Source organism: Notothenia rossii, assembly GCF_949606895.1.
Source record: "Notothenia rossii genome assembly, chromosome: 5".
Classification (NCBI taxonomy): Eukaryota; Metazoa; Chordata; class Actinopteri; order Perciformes; family Nototheniidae; genus Notothenia; species Notothenia rossii.
Genome location: NC_136903.1, coordinates 46,256,869 through 46,274,653, shown reverse-complemented (window position 1 = coordinate 46,274,653; position 17,785 = coordinate 46,256,869). Strand labels below are relative to the sequence as shown.

Genomic DNA, 17,785 nt, shown 5'->3' with positions numbered 1-17,785 from the left:
TTAGTTTGTTTGTTAACTGCATATTGCTTTGAACGTCATTTCACACTAGCAATTTACTGATTTGCTTTAGACAAAACATAAATCAAATAAAAGCACAACGCTCAATATGAAATCCCTCATTTGGTTTATGATGTGGAATATTGGTCCTTGTGATGGATTTTATTTGATTATATTTGCGCATGCTCTGCACCGACATGTACAACAGTTTAATTAAAGGAGGGTAAAGCTTGAATTCGAATGTAATTGAAGAGTAAATTGAATTATTGTATTTATTCAGTCATGTTGCCCTCTGGGTGTTCTGTGGATTTCATTTTACACAGTTAAAACTTCTGAGAAGCCAGCTCCCAGACATGACACACACACACACACACACACACACACACACACACACACACACACACACACACACACACACACACACACACACACACACACACACACACACACACACACACACACACACACACACACACACACACACACACACACACACACACACACACACACACACACACACACACACACACACACACACACACACACACACACACACACAGTTCATTTTACTGCATCAGTGACAAGCATTTAAGAAGCCCCCTAGGCATACCAAATTAAAGCCTTTCACTTATTCATTTGATGCACTGCAGTTTAATAAGTTTACTTTCAGGGGCTGTGGTTGGGGAAAAAATTGAAAAAAAGCATTTGAGGGAAAGAAATCTAAATTAATTGGCAATTGTGTGTAGATATGAGCAGATGCTAAGATACGTGTGTGGCTCTGTATCTCTCCCTGGTTTGTCCTTTGTTAACACATTCTACTCATCCACTTTTAGCCACTCCATCAGGCCTAGTGACTCAGGGGCAAAGCTACAAATTAACATCCGAGCAGCGAAACATTGCACTCCCATTAGGGGTGTAACGGTATCCGTATTCGTCCCGTACCGTCACGGTTCGGACGTCACAGTTCGGTGCATGCAGTCACACGACGAATACGCCTTTTTTTTACGAGTGGGAAAAAAGTCTGTCATTCAGGGCAGTATCCTCTGTACACTATATAATCCAGGGGGCGGTATTGCGCCTAAAAGTTGTTTGCCAGCCGCCCTTAAACAACAAATGAAGAAGAAGAAAACAAAACCAACAAAATACAAACTCTGCCCCAGAGTTTGCCGCTTGAGCTAAATACAGGGAAATACTTGAGGAAACTGTGTTTCAGTCTGCCAGAGATTTGAGGCTTGGGCGGAGGTTCATCTTCCAGCAGGACAATGACCCAAAGCATACTGCTAAAGCAACGCTAGAGTGGTTTAAGGGGAAACATTTCAAAGTTTTGGAGTGGTCTAGTCAAAGCCCAGACCTTAATCCAATCGAAAATCTGTGGTATGATGGGTTTCACTCGTGTACAGCCATCTTATGCAGTGTGCGAAAAAGCACACGTCCCACCGTCCGGGACGGTACAATAACGGACAAGTAGATCTTGTAATTGACTTGTCCGGTGGACAAGTGACGTTTTTCGCCCTCATTTATTGACAAATTATTGACAAATTAAGTTTACAAAAGGCAGAACTCATTTGCAAATTGTCCGTGTCCGACATTGTTCGTTTTAGAAATGTTAGTTTCGGTTCTGCTTGTCAATTCCTAAGGAAATGCATCTCGCCGCTTTCTGTACTGAGACAGGGGCATGGCGTGGCGGGACGTGTAGCACAGTGGCAGGGTTGGGAAGCAAAACTCGGTTCCGAGTAGGAACAAATAACAATTGTCAGGTCCCGGGATTAATAAGAATTGTGAGGACAGGACGCGAGGCCGAACCCCGCGGACCGCAGCTCTCTCTCTCTCTATGCTCCGGATCAGCTGATCGCTGCAGCTCAGCGTCTCTCTCTCTCTCTCTCTCTTTCTACACACAGCGGATCCGCTGCCCGTTTAACAGCCTCATCTTTGTCAAACTTTCTTATGTTCTTTCTTTAACACGTAATGAAGATTATTAAGCGTTTTAGCTCCTGTGTTGTTAATATTGACCGCCATTTCCTTTATGAAGTGAAACAGCCTCCCTGTCTGTGTCCTCGCGTTTTCCTCACATCCCCGGACCCCCAGACTCGGAGGAGCACAGGGATGTCAGTATTGTTTATGAAGCAGGGTATAGAAAGTACATTATTGAAATGAACATACTATTTATTTACTTTTACAAACAGTGTACAAACATGTGTATTGCAGGACATGTGTAAGCGTGCAAGCTTCTTTAAGTTGTAGAAAAGCGTACGCCTATAGGCTATGAAAATAATGTATTATTATTATTAGGCCTATAGTGTTGGACATGTATGGTTGGACTCTGTCTCACAGGCAGGTTGCAGCATGTGTGTTGCCATATTTTCCATTCTGGACAAGTGAAAAATGTATTCAGACAAGTAAATTGCCAAACTCACTTGTCCATGGACAAGTACTCTCTAAAAACTTTTTCTCACACTGTTATGGCTGTACAAGAGTGAAACCCATCTAACCTAAAGGAGCTGTAGCAGTTTTACCAAGAATAATGGAAACAAATCCCAGTGGAAAGATGTGCCAAGCTTATAGACACATACCCCAAGAGACTTGCAGCTGTTATTGCTGTAAAAGATGGTTCCACAAAGTATTGACTTTAGGGGGGTGAATAGTTATGCACACTCATTTCACAATAAAAAATATGTTTTGCATCTTCAAAGTTATAGGCATGTTGTGTACATCAAATAATACAAATTTTTCAAAAATCTAATTAAATTAAATATGTTAATGCATTAAAACAAGAAAAATGCCAAGGGGGTTGAATACTTTTTAACTCTTGCCTATGTCAGGCTGATCAGGTCCGAGGTCTGTTACTCTCAGCTTTCCCTCCAGTGTCCTCCTCTCAAGTGGCTATCATGCTATATTTGACAAATATATTGTAGGGCCATTCCTATACAAAACATGTCTGTGAAGTTTTTTTTTCAAAATACCAAACAGATCACCCATTGTAGCCATCCCTCATACTGCTCAAACCCCTCTTTTGAAGCCCTGTTAGAGAAAGGCAGATTTTGGGTCCTTAGCTTGAAAAAATGAAAGAAGAGGAGGCGGAGCTAAATTCGGTTGTGATAAAACGCCATCCTTTTTAAACCGCGTCAAGGATTATTTCTGAAATAGTATGGAGCTCAAATGCTTTTTCTCTTGCAGGTTTACCACAAGGTGAGTTCCTTTTTTTATTTCCTGCTTTTTAAACACATGTGCTCTACACAGTACAGGTTACCTCTGAGTGTTAGCGAGGCCTGCTAATGTAAACAAAGACAAGATTACGTCCAAAACACGTCAGGCATTGTTTCAGATGGCAACTTTCTGTGGGTCCGCCACCAATTATTCCGGGCTGAAGTCAGCTTGGATGGAATCTGTATCTGCTCGTTGTACACCCGTTTTTAAAAGATGTGGGTACGGAGGAAAAGGGTTTTATTTTCTGACGCTGCGTGAGTTCCCCGACGCACCGGGGGGACATATTTATGTATAAAAGACATCACAAAGTGCATTTTGCATGATAGGTCCCCTTTAAAGAGCCTGTGACAGCCTCCCAACAACTGTTGTGCAATGAAATATTTGGATACTAGTAATCTCGAACCGTCAGTTTAAAAAAGAAGGTGCGATACCGTTCCGATAAATATCAATAATTTCGAACATCGTGGAGAAATTCCCTCGACTCATTTTTAAGTTTTGGGGGAAGCCGGAAGTGACGTCAATGCGGGAATGCTTCACTGTGCGGCGAGAGAGCCAAACACAGACAAAGTGCGTTGTCATGCGTAGACATTTTTAATTACTGAGTTTAGGCACGTTAATAACGTTTGAATGAAGTTGACTACAGTATATTCATATTTGTCAGTGCTTTCATGTCAATTCGGCGAACATAAATGATCGTGGTGACTATGATGATTAAATTAGGATTAAAAATCGGCAGTGAGAGCTGCTGAATTTCCTCCCGTCGGATGTGATATAAAATCAAATCGATTATTTTTGTAGTTGTAAACTCAAGTGGATGAAACTACTATGTATTAGTGCTTTCATGTCAATTCGGCGAACATATGATACATTAAATGATCGTGAGGATTTTGATTAAAAATCGTTTGTTTGAGCCGGTCTGCATTTCCTGATGAAAGAACAAACCGATGCTTTTTGTAGTTGTAGTACATCAACATGGATTAAACGTGTGGTTTAACGCCGGTATTTTGCCGCGCTTTTCCTCCCGCATTGAACATCGTAGAAACTCCGTTGAAACATCAAAACGTTCAGCTCGGTCGGGAATCGATGGCTATTACTTTTCTCATTCATAACTTTTATAATTCCAGAGATACATCCCATAATTCATCCCATTTTTAACATTGAAGTCAATGGAGGAAATCTTCAGACTTCAACAAATCTTCATGCGACTTCAACTGCTAACTGTTCCTTCATACTTTCACTCAGAAACCGCATTCCAACCTTAAAATCTTACACATCTTTCTGACATTATTCGTGTAAAACAACTTTTAAATCTGATTCTCACTTTTAGAGATATTAAATAGACCCTCCAGAAAAACGCGGGCAAAAATCCTTGATCATGCGGGCTAAAATCCTTGATTATGCGGGCTAAAATCCTTGATTATGCAATTAAACATGCGGGGTTTTTATGTGATTGTATGCGGTGAAATTGCGGGAAGTTGCGAAATATGCGGAAAGTTGCGAAAAATAATAGATTTTTTTTTAAATATTGGCCTGTCTTATTTATTCTCTCTCATACACAACCGGCCACTAACGTTAAACCCCTTTCCTATTCAATGTTTATTTATTGGAAAAGCAATTTCTCTCTCTCTCTCTCTCTCTCTCTCTCTCTCTCTCTCTCTCTCTCTCTCTCTCTCTCTCTCTCTCTCTCTCTCTCTCTCTCTCTCTCTCTCTCTCTCTCTCTCTCTCTCTCTCTCTCTCCTCTCTCTCTCTCTCTCTCTCTCTCTCTCTCTCTCTCTCTCTCTCTCTCTCTCTCTCACACACACACACTTCTCCACCTCATTCTGTTTTCATTTACTCGTTTGTCATCTGACCAGCTTCAATCTTGTATGCTACTCACTTCGTTTCTTGTAGCCCTCGAAAGCGTTTTGAAGGTTGATGCCTCGGTGAACGTGAGTTGTTTGGCTTTCTTGTCCGCAGCAGCAGAAAGCATTTTCGAATGTTTGAATGAATCAAAGTGGGTCGTCACCGTCGACTTTCTCTTATGTTCCAACACACGGGGTGCAGAATAGTTTCCCCCCACTGTCGTGAAAGACATCGGGGTACTGCTTTGCCCGGTCTTTAGCAGAATTGTTCGTCGGTAAATGAGATAGATCAGATTTTTTCATCTTGGTGTTTTCTCTCTCGTGTGAGTTCCACACGTTCACTCTACGATGTTGTTTACCTTCTGTGATGCGCGAGCTGATGACGTCACGTCATCATCATCACTATTTCATCACTATATTTTTTTCTCAACTTTGTGTGGAAAAATGCGGGGATTATGCGGCCCTTTGATAAATATGCGGCCTTTTAAAATCTGCGCCATTTTGCTGATTATGCGGTAAATTCTGCGAACGCAGAATCGCGTTTTTCTGGAGGGTCTAATTAAACATTGTTCAGACCTTGTTAAAGAGGTTTTATTCAGATTTTAACATTAACTAGAGTGCGTGATGTCACAGCTATAGGAAATCTTGAGATTTGCCTTCATACTTTTTTTTAAAACTGCCATAATTCCCAAACCCTACATTCCTGAGCAACCTGATCTCACCAGAATGCGTGACTCCTCCACGACTCCTTAACACCGAATTGCGTGGTGGAGTCACGGAATCTTTTATATTTGCGTGTCGGCACAACGCAAACAACCCCAATGTAAAGTGAATGAGGCTCGTTTGTCGTGGTGCACACACGCATTTCTACAACGTCCTGCAGTGAGCTTTTTATTCTATAAAACGTTTTAAAAATCTACTTTTTATAGCTTGTAGTAACTCACGGGAGGCTTCTTTTATTTTATTTGTATTCATAATCATTTGTATTTTTCGTCAGAATGTATTATGGTGCATTATTTACCAATGTTTGTTCTCAAAAAATGGTGCATTTTTATTAAATTAGTTATTTTTTAAGGAAGGCCAGAGCTTCAGCTGTGTCAACTAGATTGTTCCCTTTAGTTTACGTTATTTAAAAGACAATTACGTTTATATTTGATCATTAATAGTAATAATTTTTTTTTTTTTTATAACAACGATAAACCAGAAGAAGATGCCATCGTTACCACGGCAACGTTATGTCGCGCTTGACGGCAGTGACGTAGCCACGCAGAGGCGCGGGAAGGTATTTTGAGTGGGGGTGCTGAGGTGCTGGACTCCAGTGAACACTATTACGGGCACTATAGAGCACGCACAAGAAAACTCCCCACACGCAAACACACAGTAAACCCGCGACTGTTACAATGAAGGCTCGATAATCAGCTCACGGCATATAGGCAGGGGTAAAGTGCTATTTTTTACGAGTGGGGAGCAGATCTCACCTCCTCTAGGGGAGTCCGGGGGGATGCTCCCCCGGGAAGATTTTTTTATAATATTGAAGTTAAAAGCATCAATCTGCTGCACTTTGAGAGCAACATTAAGAGATCTATGGATACATCTCTCCACACCCAGATGAAACACAACTGTAAGCAGATGTTCTTTTTCTTTATGGATATTTTACAAATCACTCCCCTTTCAAACTGTATTCTTGTTTTACTGCCATATAGTATTTCATAACTGTTTTTCCTTTATTCTCTTATTTTTTTTATAACTATAATGATCATATGAAGGTGTGCCGCGGAAATAATCTTTTGAATAATTTTTGACCAAACCGTTTGAGACCCACTGAGATAACTTAGACTAAAGTTAACTATCGAAACATTCAGAGAGTCCTTTAGCTCACCTGAGCCTCTCAGTCTGAGAGGAGAGCTCTCCTCCAGCTTGTTGTGGAACAAACAGCTCCGTATGTCCGTTAGTGCAGCTAGCTAACCAGATGCTAACAACACGGTCCCTGCTGCTGGGTTATGGCTAGAAAGGATCCGTCTAATGTAAATATGACGTCACGTTCTCGTTCTAACTCTCGTTGTAATCGGAGCGGCTCGGTTGTAATCGGAGCGGCTCGGAAGCGCAGTCACGTGGCTGAATGTTTACGTATGGGATGGCGAGAAACTAAACTATATTAAGTATGTAAATACTTGTTAGCTGTCTTGCTGTTGAAAGAAGAATGACAACACTGTAGATCAGCAACACTATGGTTTATTTTGTATTCACAGGCAAGTCAACGTTGTTGCAGTAAAAGTCCCAAGATAGCTCCTGGTGCAATACAATGTATGTTGCATGTTACTGCTGTATATGTGTTTACCTTTATATCCCGTTGGGTAGTTTAATCTGCAGCAATGCATCATATTCTATAATATCATCATATATGTGTAGCTTTGTCTCTGTCGTATCTTTCAAAAGTAAAGTGAAACAGCTGTTTTCAGCTTTGTGATGATGCATTTTCCAGCTGATCCAAGAGGCTTTTTAAACACCTTACTTGGCTTAAGAGGGAGGGGAATTTTCTCAACACATAAAGGAACACTTTATCCTTCAGTTTATCACAAACATTACATCAACACATTTGGAGATCCTAATTTGAATCCAGTCTGTAATTTGATATTAAGGTTTTAATAATGAAATGAGGTCATGAATCGAGTTCAAGGTTAAGATCATCTTTATTATCCTATGTACAAAAATTAACATACAACATTAATATAACAGTAACGAATAAAACAAAATAACATTATGCAACTCTGATCTTCTTGCTCATACTTTTCAAAGTTACTTTTACATTTGCTCTACTTCTCCTGCTACTGTTTGCTCTGCTTTCAACTTCTCTTTCAACTCTGCTCTTTACTCTGCTTTCCCTGTTTCCTCTGTTCTCCTCTCCTCATCTTCTCCTCAGACTATCCTCCTTTTGCTGTCTCCTCTCCTCTCCTGTTCTCCTCTCCTCATACTCTCCTCCTTTTGCTGTCTCCTCTCCTCTGTTCTCCTCATCTCCTCTCCTCCTCAGACTCTCCTCCTTTTGCTGTTAGATATTTAGACTGTAATGACAGCTTATGATATACTTTTTATAACTACATCAATCACATGCAATGGATTAAAAACGTTGTTTTACTTACCACCTCTTTACAGCTCCATTCATCTCCAAGCTTCCAACATTCAACTGGCGGTGGTGCCTTGGATGAAAACAACTTTTGATATGATACAATACAACAACAATAGTTAACACCTATCCACAGCAATAAGCACAATGAGAAGACTAATGGTCTCTTTTATACCAATTTCTATTGGAGTGAAATGAACTGTGCCATGTCACATAGGATTGGAATGGATGATTGGCTGGGTTTTGTGAATATAGAGGAGATGGCAAAAGTAAATATACTTTGTTCTTACCTAAAGCATATATCCTCCTCTTCTTACCCCTGCCTGCTCCTCCCGCATTAGACTCTGGGGACTTAGCTTTTAAAATCTTGTTCAAGCTGTCCACTCTGTAGTTGGATCTCATGATCTCAGCTTTATGACCCACCCGGCCTGAAAAAGGGTGTCTACGATGGCTGGTACTGAGAGGTGTTATGGTCCTCTTCTGCCTTTTGTGTTTGGGGGGCGTGAAGGTGAGAGGAAGACTACTGTCATGTGGGGTGTGTTGCTTTACGTCCTCCAAAAGATCATTTAGTCTTGATATCACTGTACACATGAACGTCTCATCCTGTAGGTGGTATGTGTGCTCAGTAATTTCCCGCAATAAGGTCCCACACTGCTGTCGTTTCCTATCTCTTGAGGACTTTGAGTGGTTACCACTGCTCTGATTACAACGAGAGTTAGAACGACGTCTCTTCTCGATCTTCCCGCGATCTTCCCGCGTCCCGCCCACCCCGACCCTTTCCGATTACAGCCGAGCCGCTCCGATTACAACGAGAGTTAGAACGAGAACGTGACGTCATATTTACATTAGACGGATCCTTTCTAGCCATAACCCTGCTGCTGGCACCGGTCCCTCTCTCTCTCTCCCCCTATCTCACACACAGTAAATGCGCTATTTCCGCACACACACAGAGCCGCGAGCTTGAATGACACAAGCACACTTTTATTTCCATGCAACTCTCTGATTGGTCTGGTGTCTTGCCTCTGTTGCATTCACTGAACACGGGAAATTACACAACTGCCGTCCTTTCTAGTGTCTTGATGAGGTTCACGTAAAGCACGGTTAATGTATTATATTATTGAGGTAGAATTGTCCGGGGCTACAGAAAAAACATTCGGGGCAGGCCAAAATATTATTTTACCAAAATGTGGAATTTATTGGCTACATATTACACAGATTATGCACAGCGGGAGCAGCAATAACCGTCAAATAATAATTCAGACAGGGGAGCTCCGCACCCCCTGCCTGCCGCTAGGGGGTGCTGCAGCGCCCTCAGCACCCCCCTTCCCGCGCCCATGTAGCCACGTGACGTTGCCCACGATCACGTGACTTTCATTCATTTCATCTCACAACGGACTACAGTAAGTATCTAAAATCAAGGGAAGTTTATTTCTTTAAAACACGAAATGATATTACTTTTATTTATTCCAATATAGCACAATCTCTATAGCGTTTCATTCCTGGATATTATGTTGAGTTTTGTAGTGTGTTTAGCTTTTACAATAGGCTACGCGCAAGCTAGCGGCCACGTTCAGCTAGCCTCCGGCTTTCCGGTCAAAGTTTGTAGCTGGATAGCATTTATAGTTTCTACAGCTGGATAGCATTTATAGTTTATACAGCTAAATGACATTAGCTGTCCCCGGCACAGTTGGATAGTGGAGGTGCCTGTTAGAAAAATATGTTTAAATGCTTGTATTTGCCCATGTGTTGTAAAGACAGCTTTCAACACAGAGTTGTAAAAGTGGAATCGGCGATGGAGTGGAACAGAAATGTGGACCTGGAGTTTTTCCAGAGGATTTGACTGGACAGTGGGGACATTGGGATTGTTACATTGTACAATTAAAATATATAGTCGAAGATATAAGATATATAAATTATGCTAAATTATTATTGCATAATAGAGTAATGCACAGATTAATTATTATTGCACTCTCTTCATTTTGTGTATTGTTTGTATATTGTGTCTGTATTGTTTGTATGCCATGTCCCTCATAATATAAGAATATGCACAGTATAAATTATACTAAATTATTATTGCATAATAGAGTAATGCACAGATTAATTATTATTGCACTCTCTTCATTTTGTGTATTGTTTGTATATTGTGTCTGTATTGTTTGTATGCCATGTCCCTCATAATATAAGAATATGCACAGTATAAATTATACTAAATTATTATTGCATAATAGAGTAATGCACAGATGTTACTGTTATTCTAAATAATCCTAATCATGTTTTTATTTTTCCTGTTTTACAGCTTCTTTACAACTCTATATCACCAACACACACATGTCCACACACACACACACACACACACACACACATAAAACCAACGACACTTTTAAGAGCCACTCTCTCTCTCACTGTCTCTCTTTCTATCACTCTCTCACTTTCTCTTTCAATCACTCTCTCACCTTCTCTTTTTCAATCACTCTCTCACTTTCTCTTTTAATCACTCACTCTCTCACTCCTACAAATGGCTGGAGGGTCCCAAAAAAAGACCTGCCCAAGCTGTAGGCAAAGTATTTACTGTGGTAATAAAATCTGCCCAGTATGTAACCATACACAGCCCAAAAATTTGAGACTGAAAAACAAAATAGAAAAATTCCAAAGCCAGCAGCAGCAGTGGTTGTCATCAATGACAAAAAACCGAATCAAGTTCCACGTTATTGATGACGCCGCCATTCTGGTATGTAGTTTACAGAATTATCTCATTCACCAAAAGTGTGAAAAGTAGTTTTATTACTTTGTCAGAGGATTATAAATTAACTGGTATTGCTTCACATCCACAGTATTAATTGTATCATTAAAGGTAGGGTATGTAAGTTTGAGAAACCAGCTCGAGTGCGCTAGGATTTGAAAATACACAGCCGTAAAAAATCTGCCACTTCCTTACAGAGCTCCTCCTCCAACACACACGAACGCGCACATGACCAATGAGGGCACGAGATAAGTTTGTGCACAGATGGAAGGCTGACAGGCATGTAGTGCGTCCAGTTATACAGCCGGGCCGGCTAAAATAATTAGTCGTGCTCTTTACAGTACTACGGCTTCCACAGATGAATTTTTTTTATGGATTTTTTGTCAAAACACTTTGGATATTCATAGCTATCGGGATGTTAAGAGCATTCCATGGAATATAACAAAAAGTGTATCTCGAGCCGGTTTCTCAAGCTTACATACCCTACCTTTAATGAGAATATAATTCATGATTAATGATTTTCAAACAGAATTAACTATTATGTGTAGGAAGTTTAGGAAATGTCTCATAAGTTAAAAATCCCAAATGTATTCAACAAAACATTATGAACAAATCATTGTTTTTATTATGATGCCAGGATATTAGAGTAGATGATTTATTTTGATGCTACTTCAGGGCAAGCTTGCAGATAAATTCAACAAATGTAAACAACAGTTTTGTGTATTTATCTAATTGATCTCTCTACCTCTCAACAATTACTTTCCCAGATGGAAAAGTTGCATGCCCTTGGCTTGAAGCCCCTGCTGCTGTTGGCGTATCCCCCTAGCAAGAGGGTGGCATCTAAAACAAAGGTGTTGATGCCCACGCATGCCCAGCTGACCACATATGCCAAGACATGCCTCGAAAATGTGGAGGTCATCTACAATCTGATGGTTGCAGGTGAGATTGCATTTATTTAATAACCATCTGCACGAGTCACTCATGCATATATTGACTATCTGTTATACAATGTGTGGTGTGGATTTGTCCTGTTTATTTCAAAGCAACAAAGAGAGTCATTTTAAAGAGCTCGGGTCTCATTTATAACTGTTATGTATGCACAAAACAGGGCTTGAAAGAGGTGTATGCCACTTCCCATGCAAGAGTTGTAATCTATATATATTTTTTTAATTGACAGAAGATTATGGTGACAGGGGAAATTGTCTAGGCATATTGTGAGGTGGTGAATTGAAGCCAGATTGTATAAATACATGTTATAAGCATCATTATACATATAACCTCTCACATATTTAATTTCAGTTAATATCACACGTTTTTTAAAGATCCTACATTCAAACCATCAGTGTTATTTGTGCATATGCTTGTGAGCCATAACTAATTCCATAAGCATCTTTCAATTGTAAAAGAAGTAAGCCAACTCTCAATCTCAAATCAAATTCCACTTAGTATTTCATCAGCACTGTCTCGCCATCACATTCCCCACCATCGGAGCGCAGAGGAGATGGTTGAAACAGGATAGTACTGACACTCGTGGTCAGTTGTGGAGCGCACCACAGCTGATGAAAAAAATCCAAGATAACATGAAATAGCAGTAAACAATAGCAGAACAGATGCAAGTACCAGACTGTGTCTCCAATGCGTTCTGTGGTGCACAAAGAGCGCACTGAAGACACTCCGGCCTCCACACACGTCTTCTCAAGTGACCTGACCCAGCACATCTTTCCCACCTACACATATGGATAGCAAAGTCTAGAAATAAAGCCAGTGACTGCTCTCGCACAATCTCACATATGAGTCCTAATTATATTGCAGGCCAAAACTTAAATAAATACATTTTGTTCACTTATGAAACTTCCATTTTCCAATGATAACCCAGTGTGGGGGATACCATTGACTTTTGCAAATATTGAAGCGATCAGTTTGATTGCTGTAAACATTTATAAATATTTATAAACATACTCAATCAATTTGACTTTTTTTACAGTTTAGGTAGATTAGGGTTGCCTTTTTTTGCATGTTTTGCACATTGGCCTAATTTCATATTTTATAATGTATGTGTGTGTATTCCATGTTCCTGTTTTCAAATATTCAATATTCAAAAGTGTTATTGTCATATGCACAGCTACAGCGTAGTTGTTGCCAATGACAATCTTAACTCCCAGGCTCCTCCAACAATGCAGCATACAAACAGTACAAGAAGAAATAAAATAGTGCAAGAAGAAACTAGTCCAACAACGTAGGTACAAAACTAACATGCAGGAATAAGTCCAATATATACATCTAAAATAGAACAAGATGAAACAGAAAGTAAAATGAAATACTAATATGGGGAGTAGGGATGTGCATCTCCATCACTGAGGCCGATGCGATCGCATATAGTTGTTCCGATATTCACGAAACGCTGTATACACATTGCTATTATTATGATACATTAACGATACATTTGAAACACCAAGCGATGCGATACGATACGATTCACCCCTGTTGCGATACAGTTCGATACGATTTGATTCAACATTATGCGATACGGGGCGATACGGGGCGATACGATGCGATTCAACACGATGCAAAATAATGATACTTCAATATGGTACGACAGAGGATTTTTGTTTTATTCCTTATATTAAGCAAATCATACATTAATAAAAAAGTGCTTTACATATTTGGTTCTCTCTACTAGCACTGCACATCCCATCATGCTGTTTATTTTTTACCTTTTTGACCTTAAAAAAATCTCCAGAGTACAATTCTATAACACCTCATAGTTAAACAATTTAAGGATGCATTGCCCATGATTAACAATGTGCAGATAACAACTACCATAGTGCAATGCCCATACAACTGCCAGCCTGATGTGCTTAACACTCATTCAGGCTAACTCACCAGTGAGCAGAAAGCAGTGGTTTCTATAGGAACAATAAAGAATACAAATAACCTTTCACAAACAGCTCTATCATAACTGCTTACAGTAAGGAAGACATTTAAACTATTATTGGCCGTCGCAGGCTGCTGTAAACTAAACACCTCTCTCTCTGACAGAACACCTCACTGAGTGATTTCACTCATATGTCTAACTTTCAGGTTTCTCTTTTCAGCCGCAGCCATGTCGCCTCTTTATGTGCGTCGCTAAATTCCTCTTACTACTAAAGCGGCACGGCATCGTTTACAATTTGCGAGCGATTTTTCAAGTTGACCGTCTTTCTTGAAAAATCCGAAGTGTTGTCAAACGTTTGATTTGTAGGTATTTTTCGGTACGCTGTGTTTCTCTTTCTCTTCAACTTCCATGTGTGTTGATAACTGAGACTCTCGGCCTCCATAGTGTGAAGCAATGATCAGAGATCGTCTCTGCAGAGTGCTGACAGGATGAGGGGATATTATATGGATGAATCGTTTTTTTACCAATGCAAAGACGCTACAATCGATGCATCGCGAGTTCAACCCAAACTGTAGCCGATGTGCAGTCTTTCAACCAGTGCACTCGCATCTTGAACGTTTATGCCGGTGCACCGATGCGAATTGTTGAATCATAACATCCCTAATGGGGAGGCATGAATGAAATGGTTGTATAAACAGATGTGGATATGTATAAATAGATATGAACAGATAACTAACCAATGCAACATTTTGGTATTATACATAATAAATAAATAAATATGTTGGCTTTTAAACAGATTTGTACTGCAAACTCAGGGACAACACTCAACCCAGATCAAGAAGAGACCCCTGACACACCAACACCACCCCAAGACCCACCCAACCCAACCGATAGCTATATCTTACATTTGGTGCCATGTGATCAGCAACCAGAGGAAACAGCAGACCCACCACCACACCAGGCTCCCATCACCCACCCACCACCACACCAGGCTCCCATCACCCACCCACCACCACACCAGGCTCCCATCACCCACCCACCACCACACCAGGCTCCCATCACCCACCCACTGTCACACCAGGCGCCCATTAGCCACCCACCATCACACCAGGCTCCCATCACCCACCCACCATCACACCAGGCTCCCATCACCCACCCACCATCACACCAGGCTCCCATCACCCACCCACCCACCACCACACCAGGCTCCCATCACCCACCCACCACCACACCAGGCTCCCATCATCCACCCACCATCACACCAGGCTCCCATCACCCACCCACCACCACACCAGGCTCCCATCACCCACCCACCATCACACCAGGCTCCCATCACCCACCCACCATCACACCAGGCTCCCATCACCCACCCATCACCACACCAGGCTCCCATCACCCACCCACCATCACACCAGGAACCCTCACACCAAATCCCACCAAAGCGGCAGCAACGTAAAAGAACCATCAAAATGAAAGGTATGTTTAGCTTATATTCTACTCACATTTAGATGCCACATAAGCATTAGTAAGTTAATGTTGCGATTTTTGTAGACGTTCCAAACATTGATTTATTAAAGGCCAGACTCATATTTGCCTTCAAATGTTATGCATGGATGCTATATTAATGTTTAGCACACATGCACATTTTGGAGTTAAAACAAAGACACAACGGAGTAACCTGTATGTATGTTGTCTGATAAGCTGAAGTCACATTCATTAAAACCTTTCTATACTTTATAATTGAATGAAAAGCTTGCACATCCTTGCTTCATGTAATATAGTGCTACAGTGCCCAAGTCCCAGTGTAATGAATATAAGACTAAAACATATCCACTCAGTAGCAAGCAATGTAAGATGTAATCTGTCGATTAGCAGACACAGCAACATCCCGAAGGAATGGCAGAGAAGCTAAGATTTTGAATAAAACCATGTGTAGACTCTTAAACTTCTGTGATTTCTCAGTAGGAAACACTAAATGTGCTTATGTCCCACAGTGGAAATGTTTGTGCATTCTGAGTTGAGCCCTATACAAAACTTACTTTACCTGTTCTGCACATTTGTGCAAATAATGTATTCCATACAATTACAGATTGCTCTCACAACCAACTCGAGGTGTTCCCTTTCCGCGAAATACTAAGGACAAGGAACCGAAAGGTAGGATAATGATTACCTGGATGACAGTGTTTGCTGTTGGATAACTTTTCTGAATGTGTATAGCAATTACTTTATCTTACCTTGAAGGAATGCTGTTGTCCAATTCACAATATTAAGCTATTTGTGTAAACATCCTGTAAATCCCTCTAGTCGGTCAGATGTCTTTTTTCATGACTATTTTTTTTAATATATGCAAACTATTTGAACAATACATATATTATAAGTACTTGTGAAAGTTCAACGTTCAAATAACATACAGATGTACAATGTCTTTGTCTGCCTGCCACAGAGGGGGACGGAGCACCTTTACCAGTGGGAGCCCTGCACCATTTGGTATGTTAACTTGCTTTTGTACAATTAAATCTATGTGTGCTGTTAACATTTGTGGTAATTGTTGGCACGCCATTATCTTAGGTGGCATTTGTTAAAGAAAAATGCAAAAAGTTCTGCTGTCTGTAGCACCAGCTATACACAAGTTCATTAATCTACAGATGTGCAAATTAACAACAGTGAAAATCAAGTGGTGAAACCGTAAACAACAACAAAGGGTAATATATCAGTACCCTATTATTGGGCAGATCAAATTGTAATGTAACAAACGCATCTATCAAATGCTATTTGATCCCTTATCTTGGAATACAATGTGCCTGTTGGAGTAGTTATTATTCACTTGAAATGTTCTGCTGTAAGGCTCTAGGGATGCAATGATTTTACATTTTGATGTTATGATAATAGTCTGAGGAAACATCACCTTTGTCAGGGTTTTACAATTATTACACTAAGGATGGATGAATGTGTACTTATAATTCGAGGTTTTATCGGATCTTTCCACAACATTTTGGCATTTTCAGCTGCTGTGCCTATTTACCTTTATTAACCCGATTAACCAGTTTTCCATATTTGTCAATGAGCAACAGTTGCTGTAAGGAACCTTAACGTACCATAATGTAGTTGTTTAGAGAGTGAGAACAAAAACACTCAGTGTAGCTGAACTGTTAAAAGTGACATTGGTTAAAGGTGGGGTAGGTAAGTTTGAGAAACCGGCTTGAGATACACTTTTTTTATATTCCATGGAATGCTCTTAACATCCCGATAGCAATGAATATCTTAAGTGCTTTGACAAAAAATCCATACAAAAATATCCTCTGTGGAAGCCGTAGTACTGTAAAAAGCACGACCAATCATCTGAGCCGGCCCGGCTAAAATAACTGGATGGCCTACCTGCCTGTCAGCCTTCCATCTGTGCACAAACTTATCTCATGCCCTCATTGGTCATGTGCCTGTTCGTGTGTGTTGGAGGAGGGGCTCTGTAAGGAAGTGGCAGATTTTTTCCTGCTGTGTGTTTTCAAATCCTAGCGCACTCGAGCCGGTTTCCTCGAACTTACATACCCTACCTTTAATCGCTGCATCCATACACTGGAATACCAAATACTTCATACAACACTGCACTTGTCTTCAAACGTTTATAAAACAGTATAAAAATGTTACAGTAGCCTAATGAAAATCGATTGAATGTGTATTACTGCTCACTAATTCTTCTTCACCCTCCCTTCATTTTATTTTTTTCTCAGTGGTATGTCCTGGCCTCCATCCTGGCAAGCAGCCTGATTCCCACCCCATGCAAATCCCAATGTAATGCAAATACAAATGATTTGGTGTTTGTATGTAATTAAAGTGCAACAGTTTAACAACTGCAACAGATTTACATTGTTTTTGACTTGAAGGATCCCTGTATGCATTGTTTTATGGCCACTGGCAATTAATTTCACAGATGAATTGCATATTGATGTAAAATGAAGCTCAGCGCAAGTTCTTTCAGGAAGACTGGGAATATATATATAAAGGACTGTCTC

At 40.4% G+C, this 17,785-nt stretch overlaps 1 protein-coding gene and 1 long non-coding RNA gene across 6 annotated transcripts in view; one reads left to right on the top strand and one right to left on the bottom strand.

Moving 5' to 3' along the window:
- The window catches only part of LOC307039461, a 24,151-nt gene extending 17,104 nt beyond the window's left edge, over positions 1–7,047 (bottom strand). The window contains exon 1 of the long non-coding RNA XR_013808245.1: positions 6,922–7,047. This is a non-coding gene — a long non-coding RNA (uncharacterized lncRNA). The remainder of the gene's footprint in view (positions 1–6,921) is intronic.
- On the top strand, positions 4,973–17,785 carry LOC307039450 (uncharacterized protein). 5 transcript variants are annotated; one of them, XM_079681550.1, is made up of 7 exons: positions 7,114–9,563; positions 10,460–10,891; positions 11,671–11,842; positions 14,575–15,254; positions 15,868–15,932; positions 16,222–16,265; positions 17,504–17,785. In XM_079681550.1, the coding sequence occupies exons 3-7, from the start codon at positions 11,799–11,801 to the stop codon at positions 17,538–17,540; spliced, it is 870 nt and encodes a 289-aa protein (XP_079537676.1). In that variant the 5' UTR covers positions 7,114–9,563; positions 10,460–10,891; positions 11,671–11,798; the 3' UTR covers positions 17,541–17,785. The 5 variants fall into 5 exon arrangements, with proteins under 5 accessions (XP_079537675.1, XP_079537676.1, XP_079537678.1 ...); XM_079681549.1 differs by lacking the exons at positions 7,114–9,563; positions 17,504–17,785 and adding an exon at positions 4,973–6,663 and having other exon boundaries at positions 14,594–15,254; XM_079681552.1 differs by lacking the exon at positions 17,504–17,785 and having other exon boundaries at positions 10,460–10,715; positions 14,594–15,254.